Here is a 17,549-nt window from a genome sequence, read left to right on the forward strand (position 1 = left end):
GTGTCGTTGGTATTACTTGTACCTCCCCTGGTAAAGCCTGGTGTTTTTTTCCCTTTTTCCCTTTTTATGTCTCTCAGAGGCTTGAGTAGCTCTCTTTTTTGTAGCATTTTTCGCCCCTTTTCGAAAGTAGGGAATTCTCGACTCCAAGCGCCGGTACTCGAGTACGAGTAGTCTACAAGCACACGGTTCGATTACCGTATTCAAGGCAATGTTAGCACTGTAGAAGAAATCCGCTTACTATAATAACCTCGCTCTCAGAACCGACGGGGGTGGCACTAAATTTTCAATGTCTCAGCAGTCTAGGAGAATATAATGTTGGCATCCTGCGCCCCTGGGCAGTGCTGGGAGTTGGCTCAAATGATCTTGTGGGCTCCTACATATAGGCGCTTCCCAACGTCTAGAATTTAGGATTCTGCGAACACCTCCAACTCCATCTCTAGAGTGATTTCTAGGGTTCTCTTCACTTCTTCCAATGTCGTATAGCCAAATCCTGTCAAAACGCTTTGAAACCGGGCAAGATTCCCCGGACGGATACAATACAAGGGAGTCGTTGATAAAAGGCTCTCTAAAGGGGCCATTGAAGCCATTCAGCAGTGATGACCAGCCCCGCCGGAACCGTATCCTGCTCGCTCGGGGATTTTCGTTGACCTTTTTCGCCCTCGTCCTCCTTATGATCTGTCTTTGGGCTTTTTCCAAAGAGCACCCGCTGAGCAAGTGGGAGCAACGATCCTTCAATACACTATCAATCCTGCTCACCGCCAGCGCCAGTTTGGGTCTTGGATCGCAACTAGGGCACTTGGGTTCTATGCTCAGGTGGCCCCTACTTGCCCGGACGGTACACAAAATGCGAGACGTGTGGTAACTTACCTCGCTGTAAAGGAATTTTGCTAACTATCTAGATAGGTGGACTCAATACTGGGCATGTCACCACCACTTGGCTCGTTACGACTCATCAAAAGACACATTCGAGAGCGGAGGATATCGCGAACCACCTTTATTGTCGCTGCATACCTCATCACAAATGTAGTTGGGAGATTGAGCGTGGCGATTTTCGGTTTGGCTTACAACATGACCGAGAAAACAGGGATCGAGTATCCAATCCTTGCGACAAATTGGACATCAGCTTTATGGGCTGGTCAGATCTTCTCCAACGGGACCGGAGATACCGAGAGGGACGAATACGAGAGCGGAGAAGGCAAGGAGACCGCACACCAGACTCCGTATTGTGACAATGAACTGGGACTAACATCTTTGACAAGCGCTCATGAATTCGGCATGGAATGGAATACAGCAGTACGCCAAGCTCCCGGACTGGGCTTATGGTGATAACGCTCGCTTTAGTATTGGAGATGACATAAGCCCCTCCTTACAAGCCGATCTCCAAGTGTCTAACACTACTCTAAACCTAGCCGGAAAAAACACGGTTGAATATTCGTACAATTTGAAGGATTTCAAGGAGGCTCGTGCTATACCGTTAAACCATACTGTTCACTCCGCTGCCAACTGCAGCATAATCGAGGTTGAGGAGGGTCAGTATTGGCGCTGGGATAACGGGAATAGAACTGGACCATTCAGTAAGTAAAATTTTGTCACCACTCAATAATCCATGGTCCAAGTGTTAATGAAACTAAATTTTGATCTGATGAATTAGACTGGGGTGAGAGGGACAACGCTGATGTAGTATCCGAGATACTGACGGTGTCGAATGAGACCGATGTCCTCCCGTACTCCGTAACCCGCTGGACGTCATTCCTAGACTCCCTGGGTGGAAGTAGTGTATATCCCCAGATTTGTCAGTACTACCCACGAACATATAAGGCCTCGGGGCATTAACGTCGTGATGTCTCTAGATATTCTATGCGAAAATATTGCTTGGGAATGTTGGCCAACCCTAACCGAAACCGCTGGTGACAATGAATCAAGCCAAATTCAACCTCATGAAAAGTTCTTTCACCCCACAGACCTATATCGGCTCTTGACAGTTGGCAGCGGTGATTACGGCAGTTTGACCCTTGGGTACAAAGATCAGGAGTCGGAATTGGACAGCGATGACCGAGGCCTTCAGGGCTATACCTATCTAACCGGCTTTGGTGGCTCACTGACTGGAGCGGAAGCTGACGATGGAGTGTTCTACCTTTGCAATAGCAGCCTTTTTGAGTCTCATAATGAGGCGGTCTGGGACGGTTATCGCCTTTGGATGGCCAGCCTAATAGCTCGGCTTCCGATCCTCGCCATAATGCACGCCAATACCGCGCTACCCAAGTTTGCACGAGGCCCACACCCTAACCAGACCGCTGGCACCGCATACCTACATACAACCTTGGAAGTGGACTGGTTCCGCGTTCTCCTCATAGCGCTTAGCATTACCGGCGGCCAAATCCTGGTGATCCTGGCTGTCCTCGGCTACTGCACTGGCGTCTACACCCGAGATGATAGCCACCTCGCAACCGCGGAGCTATTGAAAACCGTTATCAATAGATTCGATGGTGGGAAGTTGATGACAGGGGAGGAATTGGCAGCATCTCTTGATGATGTCTTGGAAGTATCAGTTAGCTATGGCGCGAGGCAAGGTCGGGATGGTGGACCGCCGGAGGTGGACTTGACGAGTGACTTGGATGCCAACTTCCCGCCATTTCCACAGGAGAAACCATTCACTGTTTAAAAGATCCTAGAGCCATAGCGGCGGATTCACCTAACTTGGTGGGGAGTTGGGTGTCGGGGGGCTGGCAGATTGTGTGGACATCACAGTTGGGAGAGGTAGGGAAAGGTTTGGTTGGACAGCCAAGATTTTTAGGATCTGTCACAATATTGGGGGATTTTTTGCACCGCGGGAGCCAGCGATGCTGTTAGTTCAAATGCTTGAAAGAGTATATGATAGGGTATGATAGGAAGGTATATTTTTCAAAAGTGAGGGGGCGTTATTTGGGTTGATTTTTTAGTATAGCAAGATCTCACACTAGTTTAGCATACCTAATGGCATACGGGAGTGAGCAACAATCATCAGTCGTTATAGCGGTTATCCGGCATCGCCACATCCTGTATCCATGTTTAGTCTACCGCACATCCTTAATGCCCAATCGCCTACGCTAATTAGGCACAACATTCACATCTACAAATGAAAACTGGAATTACTAGCACTTTCCCCAATTCCTGCTCTCCCATCTACAGTACCGGAACTGCCAAGTTCCACTGGGCAGTGGCCAGCAGGAGAGGGCTTGACATTTCGCAGAAACGAGAAATATCTTACCCAAAAATATCATAATAGATGAATAGCAAACTATTATTTTTATATCCGGGAACGAAAGTGAGTCCAATAGAAACTGAATCACCCAGAACAAATATCGAGAAATTTTTTCTTTAACAGAGTGACTGGACAGGACGAGCTGCTGAGAGGGGAGAGAGGAGAATGAGGAAATAGATCCTAATTCAACTTCCAAGATCCCCATTCCCCGTTCTACCGGACCCACTGGCTCATCTTTTCCGCCCCCGCAGAAAAATATCAAGGCACTTGTAACCCGCTAGTCGCGTACGCGGAAGCGGTATATTCCACGCCACATCCAACAAGATATGTACCTTATGATCGAATGCTAACTTGGAGTTTGGAAATTGGGAAGGTATTCGATGGCAACCCTGCAGGTGATCAGAGATGTAGACTAACATAAGATATACGGCACCATTCTGCAGGGGTCAAGTGTACTCAAACGTCCAAAACTTGGTAGCTTTTCATACCTTGAGACGTTTCACCAATGAGTTAATTCCTACAGCCCGTTGACCACCGGCTTCACACGTGGCCCGGCCGCGTCTTTTAGTCATTGCTTGTAGCTACCAGAAGCCTGCAAACTCGGAAACCGGAAACCGGACGAATGAGAAATGCACAAGAACATGAGCTGATATTCGGGTTGGAAGGTAGAACTGTAGCTATAAGGGGGTATTAGACCAGGCTATATAATAGAAGGTAGATGCAGGAGCAATTATGCACAAGATCAGAAGCATTATCATGAAATGAAACTGGGGGTCCATGTGAGGGCTGCATTATTTTGTATCATACTATGATGCTCTTGTGTTTGGAGGGTCTTGGCACGCCCGGGTATGCCTATCCTTAGATATTCTTCCACCTCCACCCCTCGTGGTTCCCCTCTATGCCCAAGCTACAGGAAAAGACAAGAATGTCGGAGCTCTAAAACCTCTTTGACTATTATAGCCCGGAGTGTGGGTATTGAATACTAGCTATAAGTTAAATGAACCAACGAGATTTTAAAAAGAACAGGACACACCAAAGCACAGTTCCGGCTCCCGAACCCCAGTGCCCCCATCCCCCCTTCATACCATACCATCAACCGGCCGCCTATCGAGCAAATCGGAGAGAAAGCCAATTGGGATATATTAAATCATACCTTTTTTAGCGCTTCGCCCACCGTCTGCAAAACAGCTTTGAACACACTAGGCATCATTAAGAGGTTGGTTCTTCTTTTGAGAGAAACTCTTGAGTGAAGCGTACCATTTGTTGAACAAGATCCATCTCCTCAAAGAGAATCATACCAGTAGGTAAGCGACTTACCCTAGGTACAATTACTACAGCCTTTGCGCAATTGGGCTTCGTAGGGCGGGACTGAGAGTCGAGTGGCTCCTAGCCTTTCTGATAGCCTGTTGAGCTGAATGTTAAATCCCAGCTTTACTCTGATGCCCTTTGCAAATCACCCTTCGAACTCGTTGAGCAAAGACCCCCCCCTATCACCCTTTAGCCAATCCCGCTAACCAGGATACTGGGGTTTCTTCTCCTATCTTACAAAATCAGCCGTTTCGCATCTGCTGCCTCATGGCCCACAAATACCTCCTAGATTCCATAATGGGGCCCCTATAGGCATTAGTGGGTCCTTGTCCTGGTGTGCCCTCGCGCCTTTCACACCCGGAAAGGAGCACTATGTTTGCCGCTTACATAGCAGGCTCTCTGTATGTATCCTTACCCTTTACGTATAAACTCACCGGGCCAGACTAGCACTAGTGTTTGGCTTATCGCTAGTATCCTGTTCTCATGGTTTGATTGACTTAGGTGGAGGTCGACCTTTGGGTGAGCCTCGTCCAGCCACCATTAACCGCACAATATACCCAGTTTTAGTTTGGCGTTCCTGTAGCCCCAGCCCAGCTCTCCTCAGCTCTACGATACTACAGTCAAGGATCCAGCGCTGATGTATTTGTTAGTGAAGAGGTTATAATCGCTTAATTAATTGGCTTGGTTGATTCGGGCATTCTTAAGCCTATATATCAGGACGCGGTGCCCGTGTGACGGCTTGTTAGTAGGGTGCCCGCTCTTGTAGACTGTTTTCTTTTTTTTTTTTTTCTTTTTTTTTTTCTTTTCCACTTTTCCCCTTCCATAATGCCATACTCAATCTTTTTTGAGAGTTGGGTAAGTTAGCGGTCGCTGAGCGAGTGGGTGAGCGATAGAATGGGTGGTCGCAACGAAGCCTTTTTTTTGCCACCTTTTCTCTCGAGGATTTGATCCAATGTTTGATATCCGGGTTGGGCACCGCGGACTGATGGGTCCATGGATGGCTAGGCAAGGATATCTTACGATGGCGCCTGCCTACTCGCCCACCGGCTGACCATCCTGTTTGTCCTTTCTTGTCTGTGGTATAGATTTACGTGTGTTCCCGGGTGACAGGTTGTGAGGCTACTTAATTTGCTCTTTGAAATGTGATAGATACCAACCCGGAGCTTCTGTGCGTCTTAATCACGGGACGGCTTCCTACTGCGTCGTGGGTTACCTCTGCCGAGCAGTCAAATCAGGATACTGGAATTGCCCTGTAGTATTGTTGAGGCGTATCATAAATGTGGACAGATCTACGACTTTATTATTCTATTATTAAATTTTGATCAATTGTGTTGCATGATAATGGTCCAGAAGTGTACGATCTGGTGGTATTTTAAGAGCCCTCCACCCCGCAATTCGATGAAGGAAAAACTGAATTATAAATAAAACATGCTGAGAATGTATTTTCTGAGAAAAGTAAGGAGGAGGAAGGAACGAAGTAGGGAGTTGTTCGACCGGCTTTGAAACGAGCACCCCCTGGAGTTTTACTTCATTTTTTATTTCAAAGGGAATATTTTAATATGCCCTCTTTTTCAATATAACTCCTCTTGAAGGCCTCCGTGGACTTCTCCCATCAGAGTGGCCAATTGGGTGTCAGGTTGTGCATCAGTGATGGAAGCTTATGGATGTTTCTGGAACCCGCGAGAGTCTAGCGGGTCGTTTAAGAGTGTAATAGATTGTTCCAGAGCGATAGTGGTTTACCAACATTCCCCGGATATGTCTTTCCGTTGTTATCACAGGAGTATACGGAAGAACGATTATATGCGTGGAGGGGTATATACAGGCTCAGCGATCCGTAGAAGGGCCAGGATGCTTTGGCCATGTTTTATTACACGCATATTTTTACCAGTAGTTTAGCTCGGGGAGACGGAGAAGTGAGGAAGAAAACGGAGTTATTGACCGCACCTCCCCTGGCTTTTCTACACAGTGCCCAAGTTTCAAGCGAATCCCCCCATCCACCGCTGAGGGAAACTATTTCCCACCTTGAGATAGGGTAGCTGCTCTCTAAGTACGGGTCGCCTATCCATTTCTCACCCAGAAGAAACCAAAAGCATGTCTGGATCATCTAATGCAGCCGCTACCCCGTACCAACAACTAAAAATTCCACTTTCTTTCTTGCTCTCCGGGCTTGGATCCCCACCACTCGCCAAAAGCGCTGCATCCCTAGAACGGCGGGGGGGGGTTAGGTAGGAAGAATGGAGGTTTTACATGCAAAACGCTTAAATAGGCAAAAGTACCGCAGCGAGCAAAATACTACAGTTATCCGAAGCCTGTGGGAGCAAGCACCGACTCTCGAGATCTCAAATATGATCTTTCCGGTACATACCGTAGCTTAGGGGTAGACAGAGGACGGTCATGGGGTCTCACTCGACCTTAAAGGCACTTGGCATGTTTGATGCGCATAAAAGAGGCGACTCAGACTAAGACCCCTAGAAGGAACCCCACCCCCAGGCCAAATGGATCTTTAGTGTATAGTAGTGCAGAGCGTAAAGGTAGAGTGAACAGGCTAAATTAGAACCCAGAAGGTATAAGAGAAGGATAATTATAAACTTTGCTCTCTTGTTCGAAACTCAAATACCGCTACTAACGGAAACCAAAGCATTCTGTGCAAGATATAATAAAAGTGCCCCGCACCTTCCATGGATCACCACTCAGATATTTGTCCCTCCGCACGTGTCTCCAGTCCCCTGCGCCACTTTTCCCCGGGGCAAACGGGGGGGGGGCATATATGCGGTGCCTTCTCGGTACGCAAACGACAATAACCCCAAGTATAAAAGAAATGATCTTCAATGCTACCAAAACATGGAGGAGGCCCCGCATTAGCACCAAGTAGGCCTAGTAACTCCGGGCACTAACATAGTTTAACCCGAGGAGAGGAGAAATAGAGGGGTGAATGAGTTGCAGGGTGATTGGAAGGTAAATGGAAGAGAGATATAAAAATAAAACCAATAAAATGCGATACACCTTAGGTTCTAGTACGAGAGGTGGCTCGGCTCTCCTGGAATGAGAGGGAGAGTTCTAATTAGTCAGGTTTCTACTGTGGTGTGACACTCTGGAAGCTTTTTGTTGAGGGTGGCGACGGGTTTCATTTGACACATAAAATTTCTGCTCTCCATGTTTATGTGAGTTAGACTAAAACAATATTATAATATTATAATACTGCCGTCGTGCTTGTACAGCGTCTTGGGTGGGGGTAATCATAATTTTTAGTATCTCAAGGCCGACAGTAAGTTCCCCGGTTTTTGACTTCCGTACCCATTACGGTCTACTACAGTTTGCCATGACTCTCCTACCATAAAATTATTTACTATCCGGCTCCCCGCCAAGACATGACGTTGTCTAAATGTCGAATGCCAGGCATCAGAAACCTGCGCTTTTGACAACCAAATCACACAATGTAATCAGCAATGAATACATCCCTAAAAAAAAAAAAAAACAGGTATGATTGGGAGAAAGTCATGATAGAACCACCGAAGGTTTTACTTTTCTTTATTTTTAACATTGCTGCTTGATCGAGTGAGTATTCTGCAAGAGGAAATTGTTTTTTGCACAATATTATCATACTGGTATCCTTGAGCGAACAAGATTGGTTTTGGGTTTCAGCTGCACAGGTACAGTACCGAATTAATTCTTGCGGTTCGCTATCTCCGTCAGCTCGCTAATCTCATGACCCAGGGGCAAAAGTGCCTGAGAAAGATTTGAGCTTTTCCTGTCGCGGTGTAGCCCAAGTCCTTTGTCAGTGTTAAATCTCATTAGAAATGCTAGGGGTAAAGTTTTCGCACGGTATCATAGCAATTCATGAATTTATATTGGAATTTACTAATAAATGTAATACAAATCAAAAGGTTCGTGTATTCCAAAACCAAGGAATACGCTACTCCTGCCTGTCATGATACATAGCCGGTCCCGCCCTCAAAGTGACAGAGAATTAGGAAAAGCACGCAACACGGGTTTCGGACTACAACGAAATCGTACTGTACGAGTACAGTACTCGTACATATGGAACCTATCCAGAATGAGTGGCAGTCAATGGCGTAACCACAGAGGAGACCTGCCCTTAGTGGTTGCTCATCCCTCTCGATTAATCGCCCGCCACCGCATCGAGACCGAAAATATCGCCAAGAACACAGATCGGAGTTCGTAATACTCTCTCCAACCAAGAGTCCTCCAAGCACAATATCGTAGTCATCGAAAGCACAGATGTAGGTATTTTGCCATGCTGAGAGGTGATGAACAGCATGTATGCAAGCCAATTTTGGTCTGCATAGGCACGGGACTAGACCCGACTTGTTGGGAGTGATCCAAACTCAGAGGACATTGAGACCATATCCACGCGACCAGTATCTATTTTGGGGATGAAACAGGATAGTGCGTGCGCTGTACACACCGGTCAAGGTCTACTACAATGGGAAGTGAAAACCACAGAATTCGCACCGCTTTAGTGTAAACTTCATAAGCTTAAATGTACGAGTACACTTCGTCTCACACATTCCTTATGGTATCATCCCCATGTGTTTAGCCAATCAATTCACTTGCCTCCTTCGCTTAATTTTTTGAGGTCAAATGAGGCCATCCACAAATAATAATATTCCGCATTCAAGAGAGGGGGCTAAAATATGAAGTGCAGTGATATAATATGTTGATAGGATTTCTGTTACATTTTCTCTTGTTTGATAGTGAACACACACTTCACAATACACTCTACCCACTCAAGACTAATTTAGAGGGACCTGGCACCACTTGACCAATTAAAATTCCACAGCCAATAGAATAAACGGGGGCGACCACAGCCTTCCCCGTCCCTGCTCTTGCTAATCTGGTCCCTGGTTTTCGCCCTGGACGACCTGACCCTGACCCTGGGTTCCTGCGGTCCGACAGGACTACGATACAATACTCGAGAGTAATCCACCATCTCCGGCGACCCGCAATCTCCGGATCCCGAGTCAAAAGCCCCTGAGAAGGAACAACCCTTTCCCGAGAAGGTATAAGATCATCACCCGGTTATCCGCAACTCTCCCAACCCCACCAAACCAATCCCTATGGTGGGTGGGGTACCAAGCTGATAACCCGATACAGGCACACTCCAATCTCTTCCAATCCACTATCTCCGACAAAGACCCCTCTAGCCCCCCAGTACCTGGCAGAAACAATAAAATTTTAAATTTTAAAAAAAACCCTCCATGGAAAGATGAGTGTTTTCCTCACATGGTAAAAGGCCGAACATGCTGACTGTGTTGGATCTCACAAAATGGTATTCGCAATTCCCGCTGATAATCTATCCAATACCGCCAGCGGATTGGACGAGATTATTATGTGGTGCTGTATTTAACTCGTGCTGTCCACTATCACCGCCAGACCTCTGATCCCGGTCGGCCCCAGGATGGGTTCGGTTTGACGGGTTAACGGAATTGCCAATATCAATTAATGGGATCTAACACGCTCAGTATTACATTCAGGGTATACCGTGTAAGGAAACTACTAATCCTTCTTTGGGGGCTTTTGTGCCTAAGACGGAGATTGGATGTCTGGCGGAGATAGTGGATTGCACGAGTTAAATACGGCACCGCATAATAATCTCGTCCAATCACGAGTGTATCTCGCAGGTAAATATGGTACTGTACGGTGCTCGCGATTTCCGAAAGTATGATAGTCTACCTTACCGGTACAGTGCTATCGATCTCTCCGTTCGCCTCGGCGTCCTTTTACGGGAATTGGCATGAAGGATCTGGATAAGGATCCACCCCCCCCCCCCCCCCCGCTGACCCCGGAAAGTTTTTGAAGAAGGAAACTTAGGAGGCGGCCGGTTCCTCCCATAATTTTCATCTGCAACTCTCTTCTTCTCCTCGGTGATAGGTATCAAAGCCCCCCTCTAAAATACAATTGATTTTCCCACAAAAGGTCAATGTATTCCAACCCCACAAAGTCGTTTGTATTCCACCGATAGTCCATCCACGTCCTCGACAGTACCCTAAACTATGATACCCGGAAAATCTGGCTGATGACTTGGCAACACCGAGTGATGTTACCGCCAATTCCCACAATATTATGCAAGCTACCCATCTCGAACAGCGAGCGAATGCTACCGGTACTCTAGTTACAATACAAGTACTTGTAATAGTTTACTCGTAGAAGACGCTGGCCGGGTGCATAATACGCCACAGAAAAAGGAAAAAACAAAAAAATTAGTCAAGAGTCTACCTTCCGCCGCCCATCATGTTTCGTTGTGATCCCATTTTGTGCAGTCAGTCCGAGACGGCAAGAGGCGGGAAACCCGATCTCTTCGTCTCCTCGGTGCGGAGTGGACCGCCGATCCCGGCATGGCTGACCCTCTCCCCACCCCTTCCGCCGAACTTTTCCCATTTCTAATTTTGGGATGTACGGTAATTTCCGGTGTGGGCTCTCAGGTATGAATATCCTACATTCGTTATGGGTCTGACGGAAAGGAAATCGCCGCCATCAGAACGCCGCCGTGATACACACATGTCAATAAACTACGGTGCCATACCTTGTAGATATCATACTAGTCACGTAGTTGATGAAAACATGCACGTGAGAGGGAAAAAAAAGCCCCATTATCAATATTATTTTAAACCACCAAAAAGGCCGCAAATACAAACACTATCTATACATGCAATAACTGTATATCCATCTATTATATATATCCAATGCCTAGATCATCCCGAACGCGACCACCCCGACAAGACCCAATACCACAGCGCTAATGCCACCAACGACCCTTCCGGCACTATTCGACTGGCTGGTGGGGATCGATGAGGAGGCGGAGGAGCTGGAGCTTCCTGATCCACTTCCACTTCCGCTCTCAGAGCCAGAACCAGTTCCAGATCCACTCCCACTACCGGACCCACTGCCAGACCCAGAACCGGAAACGGAACCAGAGCCAGTGCTGTTGCTGCTGGAAAGACCCGTGACCGTCGCAGTCCCATTCCCACGCGTCCCACTGCCCCGAATAGTAGTACTGGTAGCATTGGCAGAGCCGTGGTGGGAAGAGATCTTGATAGTGGACGACGAAGCCGAGGACTTGCTCGAATAAGCGGTTCCCGTTGGGGAAGGAGTCACGGAGGCGTAAGAGCTACCACTGACAGTCGAGCCGGTAGCCGAAGTTGTAGGCGCGGAAACGGCGGTGGACTCGGAAGTGGCGCTTAGAGTGCCAACGTATCCAGGGCAGCCCGGAACTGTGGTCTTCGGAGGAGCGCGTCCGCCGCCGCAGTCGGGGGCGGCGGCCATTGCGGGGATGACGGCCGAGGCGAGGAGGAGAAGGAGTGTTTGGGGCTGCATTTTGACTTTTCGTTTTTTTTTGTTGTTTGTTTAAAAAGTGGTGATGATGGTTGAACGAATTAATGAATTAATGAATGAATGAATGAATGTGTGTATACCGTATATACGAGGACCGATAAACGAGTGACGGTTGGTGGGTGGGTGGGTGAGAGGAGGAAGAAAAAGACTTCCTTTCGAAAGGCGGGAAGGAGGAATTTATAAAACGGATTTTTCCACAAGGGGGTTTTGTCTTGCTTTTTTTTTTTCTCTTTTATTCCCGCTCGCTCCCTCCCCTGGGGGGGGCATGTTCTAGCTGACGGATGTCGACCCGGTGGCGAGGTTGGCGGCACCTCATTTTTGTGACTCCAACTGTACCCACTCTGGCTGAATTCGTGTGCAGTGGGTTGGCGTTACAAGTACCAACGCGCTACTACTACTACAACGAGTACTAGTACGAGTAGTCCCCTAGTGACCACAATACGAGGTCTTGCATGAAGTTTTGGGGTTTTGGAAAGCCTAGAACGGTAAGCGGACCTTATTACCCATTACTAACAGTTACCGAAAACGGACGGACATGGCTAATATCCCCCCTTGCCATATTACAAATCTCGTACAGTGCTGTACGAGTACTGTATCATACAACCTCGCTTGAAAATATCAATGCCTCCCTTCCCCCTTTTCCCCCTACAGTATTCACTTCATTCATTACCGGTATTTCATAACCACTTCTCATCATATTTCCATTTCAGACATCCCGCCACCATCACTCCCGTAGAACAATAAATAAATAAATAAATAAATAAATATCCCAACCCCAAATTGTGTGATTCCGATCGGCCAACCAGAGAACGGTACCAGTACGGTACTTACCCCTTTTCGATCCCAGGGAACGAAGGAATCTCAGGCACCTTAGACTACCCTTCCATTCCCACACCTACCTACCGTACAGCACCTTCCTTGAGTTGTTGGTCAGATCAGACCCAAACAATGTTAAACCTGCACCGCTGAGTCAAGATTCCATTCATGTCGGGCACCTCGGCCGGGGACACCGGGGGAGGTGTTTTGCCCTATTTGGTCGGGTCTGAGCCAGGTTAGTAATCGAGTGACTAGCCGTGCCGTTGGTCGGTTTGGGGAGGGTGGTAGAATACCGGTAAAGGGGTTCGTTCGTTAGGATAGGATGGGCGGGAAGGTGGAGGAGAGGTGAAGTGTGTTTCTGCCTGGATGTGCGTGTCGTTACGGAATTTCGGTCATCTTGAATGACAGCTGCTGCACGGCGGGTGGGAAGAGCTACCCTATATCGTCTGTACGCGAGTGAGGGGTCGTGAGGTTTGGTCTCCGTGGCAAGTAGTGCTGGTGGTGGCTAGAGCATAAATTAGCAAGTCATTAACACGCTTCCGTACGCGAAGCTTCTCACAGTGCCGTTCATCTCATCGTGCACTACCGTACTTGTACAAGTACGAGTACCGTACTGTACCTTAGAAGTAACAAGTATTGTAACCCCCCATCCCATTTCATGACCGCCCGCACATCAACATTCTCTTCCGCCCCGTCCTGTCCTGTCCTTCAAAAATCAAAATCGAACAAAACAAAACTAGTCCCGCTGGCCCCGACCACCGCAACCCAGACCAGCAAAGTCTCAAGTTATGATACTACAAGTATGATACTCGAGCACCGGTGCCAGCGCCCTCGCCTATCTCACTCAAGTACCGGTACAGTATGATACATCAACCCCAAGACACAGGGGCGACTCCCGCCCATTTCCACTTTCCACTTTTGATCGTATGTACAGTACCCTCCCAGTACTCTGCCATAGCTACTGTACGAGTACGATATGATACCAGTAGGACAAGAAATAATTTTATTTCCCTCATGTCAACCCCCCCCCTCTTAGTGAGATAGACAGACAGATGCTGAAAGCTGCGCTAGAGAGTAACGCGGGGTAGGGTAGGGCACGTAAGGGCAACCATCGAACCAAACATCCCTGTTCATGGATGGGAAAGAGAAAAAAAGGGAGGGGGAATAAATAGCTTTCCATTTTGCGGATGAGGAGCAAAGAGAGAGAGAAAGAAAAAAATCCAAACACGGACACCACGCCAAGCCCAGCAAAGAAGAGGGAAAAAGAAAAGAAAAATGCAAAAGGGAAATAAAAAGATTCCACAGTACAGGACACCCTGGGAGAAAGCAACGAGAAAGAAAAAAAGGCTTCAAAGTTACATATCAACATTATGATTCCCATCCGCCCCCACCGGACTTTCTCCCTATAGTAAGTAGGCTACCGGTGCGGTACCCGTTGGTTCCCCAAGCTTCGCGTCACACAGCACACTTCCATCCAGCCGAGTTTACAATAAAGTATAATGGAATTTAAGCATCATAGAACGGAAGAGAAAAAATGAAGAAAAAAGTAGTAGAAAGCTCGGGATTCAGAGCTTAGTTCGTTGTCAAAACACCGCTGCCAGTCCGTGCCGAGAGTTCCGCTTGGAGAACCGTTTATTCGACTTTTCCCTACTGCCGTGCCCATCTCCTTCTCGCCCAGACTTGTCGTGGTGAAACGGTCCGTTTCCGGCCTCCAGGGTGATTGTCGAGGCCGGACTAGATAGGTTGCTGGACATGAAACCGTCGTCAGGTGGGTAATTAACTGCCGCTATTTCTCGAGCCCTGTCGACGGTTTCTAGCCATTCGCTGGCTAGGGTTTTAGGGTCTTCGAAGGTGTAAGTTTTATCGCGCTATGTATATATCACGTCAGCCATACATTTGATGGAGGTGCTCTTAGTGGCAGTTAACTCACGGTATCAATGGCCCAAGATGTGCTACCACTACCCCCTATACTTCTAGCCACAACGCCAAGCCCCTGTAAATTAATTTCTAATTTCATACGCTTGTCATCTCCAGCGGCAGCCACAATTACGCGAGCACACGTGGTTATCATAACCAATCTCTGCCGCTTTTTGCCACCATTACCAAAGAACCTAGCGAATTTCTTGGGTGTTTCCGTATGCCCATTCATACCACCTTTGCCGTCAGGTGAGTGTGGCGCGGGGCTGGTATGAACAACCGCGTTGCCTAGTTTCAATATCCGTTCATTGGATTTTGTGAGCACTGGCGACCATTCGATATCGAGCTGACTCGGAGGGGGCAATTCTGTAATAACACGAGGTGGCTGTGGTCGGGTTACTGTTGCACCTCCATTTGTAGCGCCATTTCGAGGAACAGATGGCTTATCATTCAACTTGATGATCCTCTCCTCGGCTGGAGGTGGCACGTATGGCTTCAATCTAGGCGCCTTGATCTTCCAGAGTTTTCGGCCCCACACAATGCCATCAAAAAACTCATGATTCTTGATATGCTCAATATTGAGCCGCTTGGCGGGATCGAGAACAAGTAACCTCTCCACAAGATCTCTAGCTACCGGAGGAAACCCCTGTGGAAATTCATACTCCAAATCGACAATCTTCTGAAATGTTTGATATTCATTTGCCGCCTTGAACGGAGGTCTTCCGGAGAGCAGCTGGAAAACGATACATCCAAAAGCCCACAAATCTGAAGCTTTGCACGCCGCTTTATCTGTCAAGAGCTCTGGAGAAACATATTCGGCTGTGCCCACAAATGAGTTCGCCTTTGAATCACTCTCCTCTGTGGGATCCCCAGGATATGACATCCCGCTTGGTCCATCCCCGTTCTGTGGGGGTTTCTTTGGTGGGTCTAGAATCTTGGCGGTACCAAAGTCTGTAATTTTGACCCGCATCTGGTCGTCCAGTAAAACGTTCTCCGGCTTCAGATCACGATGTATGACTCCTTTGGAGTGCATATACTCAATTGTGTCCAAAATTTGCGCCGAGTAATACCGGGTACATTCTTCATCGAAAGTGGTCATCTACAACAAGTGTGAGCACAACCTTGTCTCAAAAGGGGACCGCAAACACATACCCTCTTAAGAAAACCAAGTAATTCTCCACCAGCTGCTAGATCCAACACAAAATAAAGACTCCGCTCATCTTGAAATGTATAATACAATCGAACAACTCCTGGATGTTCACCTAGTCTATTGAGGGTATTTTTCTCTATGTTAACGTATTTGACCTTTTTCTCCTTAATGATGTGTCGTTTATCGAGGACCTTGATAGCATATTCTTTTAAGGTTGTCCTATCAGTCGCCGCAAGAACCTGTATTTTGTCAGAAAACTTTGCGCAATTGAGCATGTAAACAGTAACAATCATAGTAATAATAATAAAATAAAATACCGTGCTATAGCTGCCTTCACCCAAAGTCCGACCAAAGCTAAAATCCTTGACTCCTTTTTTCACTACTCGTGTGATGGTGTTTCCGTTAGCATCTATTTCTCTCTGTACTCCCACTGCCGCACCCCTCTCCTTCCACTCTTCACTACTATTGGAAGGGCCGTTCTCCGAAGTGTATAGGCCACTAGCGCCTACAAGGCCTTTATCCTCCGATCCTGATTGGGCCATTACTCTGCTAGAACCACGAGGGGAGTACGGACCTGTTGGACCTGATTGTCGATAAGACCTATCGGTATTTGAACGCTCCCTCTGAGATTGCCTGTTTGCCCCCATTGACGGCCCTGAGAGCGAGGATCTTGAAGGCTCACGAGAAATGCGAGCGTAGTCTGGATGCATCAGGGGGTTAATGGAAGAGACAGAGCCAGTGGAGGAAACATTCTGTGGATGGTAAATAGTTGAAGGTCCTGACGTGTAGGAGGATCCTAGATACTGAGAGGCGGGCCGTGACGGAGGGGTAGGCGGGGGGTAGGCAGCGGACTGCCGAAGTTGCGAGGAAGGCCCTAACGGTGGTGTCTGGGATAAGGTACTGGGAGTGTGTGGTGAATGTGATTCTGGAGTCCGAGGTGAGAGCTGTTGGAGATCAGGGATATGTATTGAAGGAGATTGGGAATTATTCGAAGCTCCAGCATCACGAGGCGACGAGGGTGGTGAGTCGTCTGTCTGATTTGCGATCCTGAGGCCACCCAGCGCCTGGGAGAGGTTCAAATCGCCTTCCATCATTTCTATCTGTGCCCAGTTCACGTCCTCTTCGAAACCAATTTGTAATGAGGGTGCTTTAAATTTGAAGGGAGATGGACCCCGGTAAGATGTAGGGGGGGGGGTGATTATATTATGCGAATTCGAATCGACAAAGCGTTGAGTCTAAATCAAGATGCATCCACGCTCAAAGTTAATGCAGGAGTATGATCTGGTCGCACTAAGAATGGATGGAGAGGTAATGACTAGTGGTTTGTATTGAGTATTGAAAACCACGGGTTGAAATGATGCCTTTGTAAATAAAGACCGAGGTGTGAGATCCTCAACCAGGGTTCTTTTGTTTTTCTCTCGGTAATCTATCGGCGAGAGGGTAAGGGCCTGCCTGTACTTGTGTATGACTTGAAAGGACAGGGTCTCCGAGAAGGGCAGTGTGGGGGGGGTTGGAAAGGTGGGAGAGCGAGCGGGAGATTGGGTTCGGAAAGAATGGGGTGGTTGATGTTCCGTGTCACGGTGTTGAAAGGAGATGGCCAAGAAAAAGAAAAGAGTAAAAAAAAGGGATTGGCTGTCGTGAGAATAATGTTGACGGGCGGTCGTGATGGCAATAGAATGACGGTGGTGGTGAAAGACTTTGACAGAGAGAGAGAGGCTTGTTTGAATGACAAAGTTAATAGATGGTGGGAATAGTTGTGGTTAT

At 47.7% G+C, this 17,549-nt stretch overlaps 3 protein-coding genes; 1 reads left to right on the plus strand and 2 right to left on the minus strand.

The window, feature by feature from the left end:
* Positions 1 to 359: 359 nt before the first annotated feature.
* GSTUM_00008304001 (uncharacterized protein) lies at positions 360 to 3,137 on the plus strand. XM_002839969.2 has 6 exons: positions 360 to 853; positions 904 to 1,220; positions 1,342 to 1,574; positions 1,652 to 1,792; positions 1,851 to 2,892; positions 2,966 to 3,137. Exons 1-5 carry the CDS (start codon positions 473 to 475, stop codon positions 2,660 to 2,662), a joined length of 1,884 nt encoding a protein of 627 aa, XP_002840015.1. The 5' UTR covers positions 360 to 472; the 3' UTR covers positions 2,663 to 2,892; positions 2,966 to 3,137.
* Positions 3,138 to 11,138: 8,001 nt separating this feature from the next.
* On the minus strand, positions 11,139 to 12,030 carry GSTUM_00008305001 (uncharacterized protein). XM_002839970.2 has 1 exon: positions 11,139 to 12,030. Exon 1 carries the CDS (start codon positions 11,882 to 11,884, stop codon positions 11,258 to 11,260), a length of 627 nt encoding a protein of 208 aa, XP_002840016.1. The 5' UTR covers positions 11,885 to 12,030; the 3' UTR covers positions 11,139 to 11,257.
* Positions 12,031 to 14,301: 2,271 nt separating this feature from the next.
* On the minus strand, positions 14,302 to 17,549 carry GSTUM_00008306001 (uncharacterized protein; the record flags this gene model as incomplete). XM_002839971.2 has 5 exons in its annotated part: positions 16,217 to 17,549; positions 16,123 to 16,155; positions 15,788 to 16,042; positions 14,649 to 15,734; positions 14,302 to 14,586 (listed from the first exon to the last, which is right to left on the minus strand). The coding sequence occupies exons 1-5, from the start codon at positions 16,874 to 16,876 to the stop codon at positions 14,302 to 14,304; spliced, it is 2,319 nt and encodes a 772-aa protein (XP_002840017.1). The 5' UTR covers positions 16,877 to 17,549.

This window comes from Tuber melanosporum (assembly GCF_000151645.1).
Source record: "Tuber melanosporum whole genome shotgun sequence assembly, scaffold_44, strain Mel28".
Taxonomy (NCBI): Eukaryota; Fungi; Ascomycota; class Pezizomycetes; order Pezizales; family Tuberaceae; genus Tuber; species Tuber melanosporum.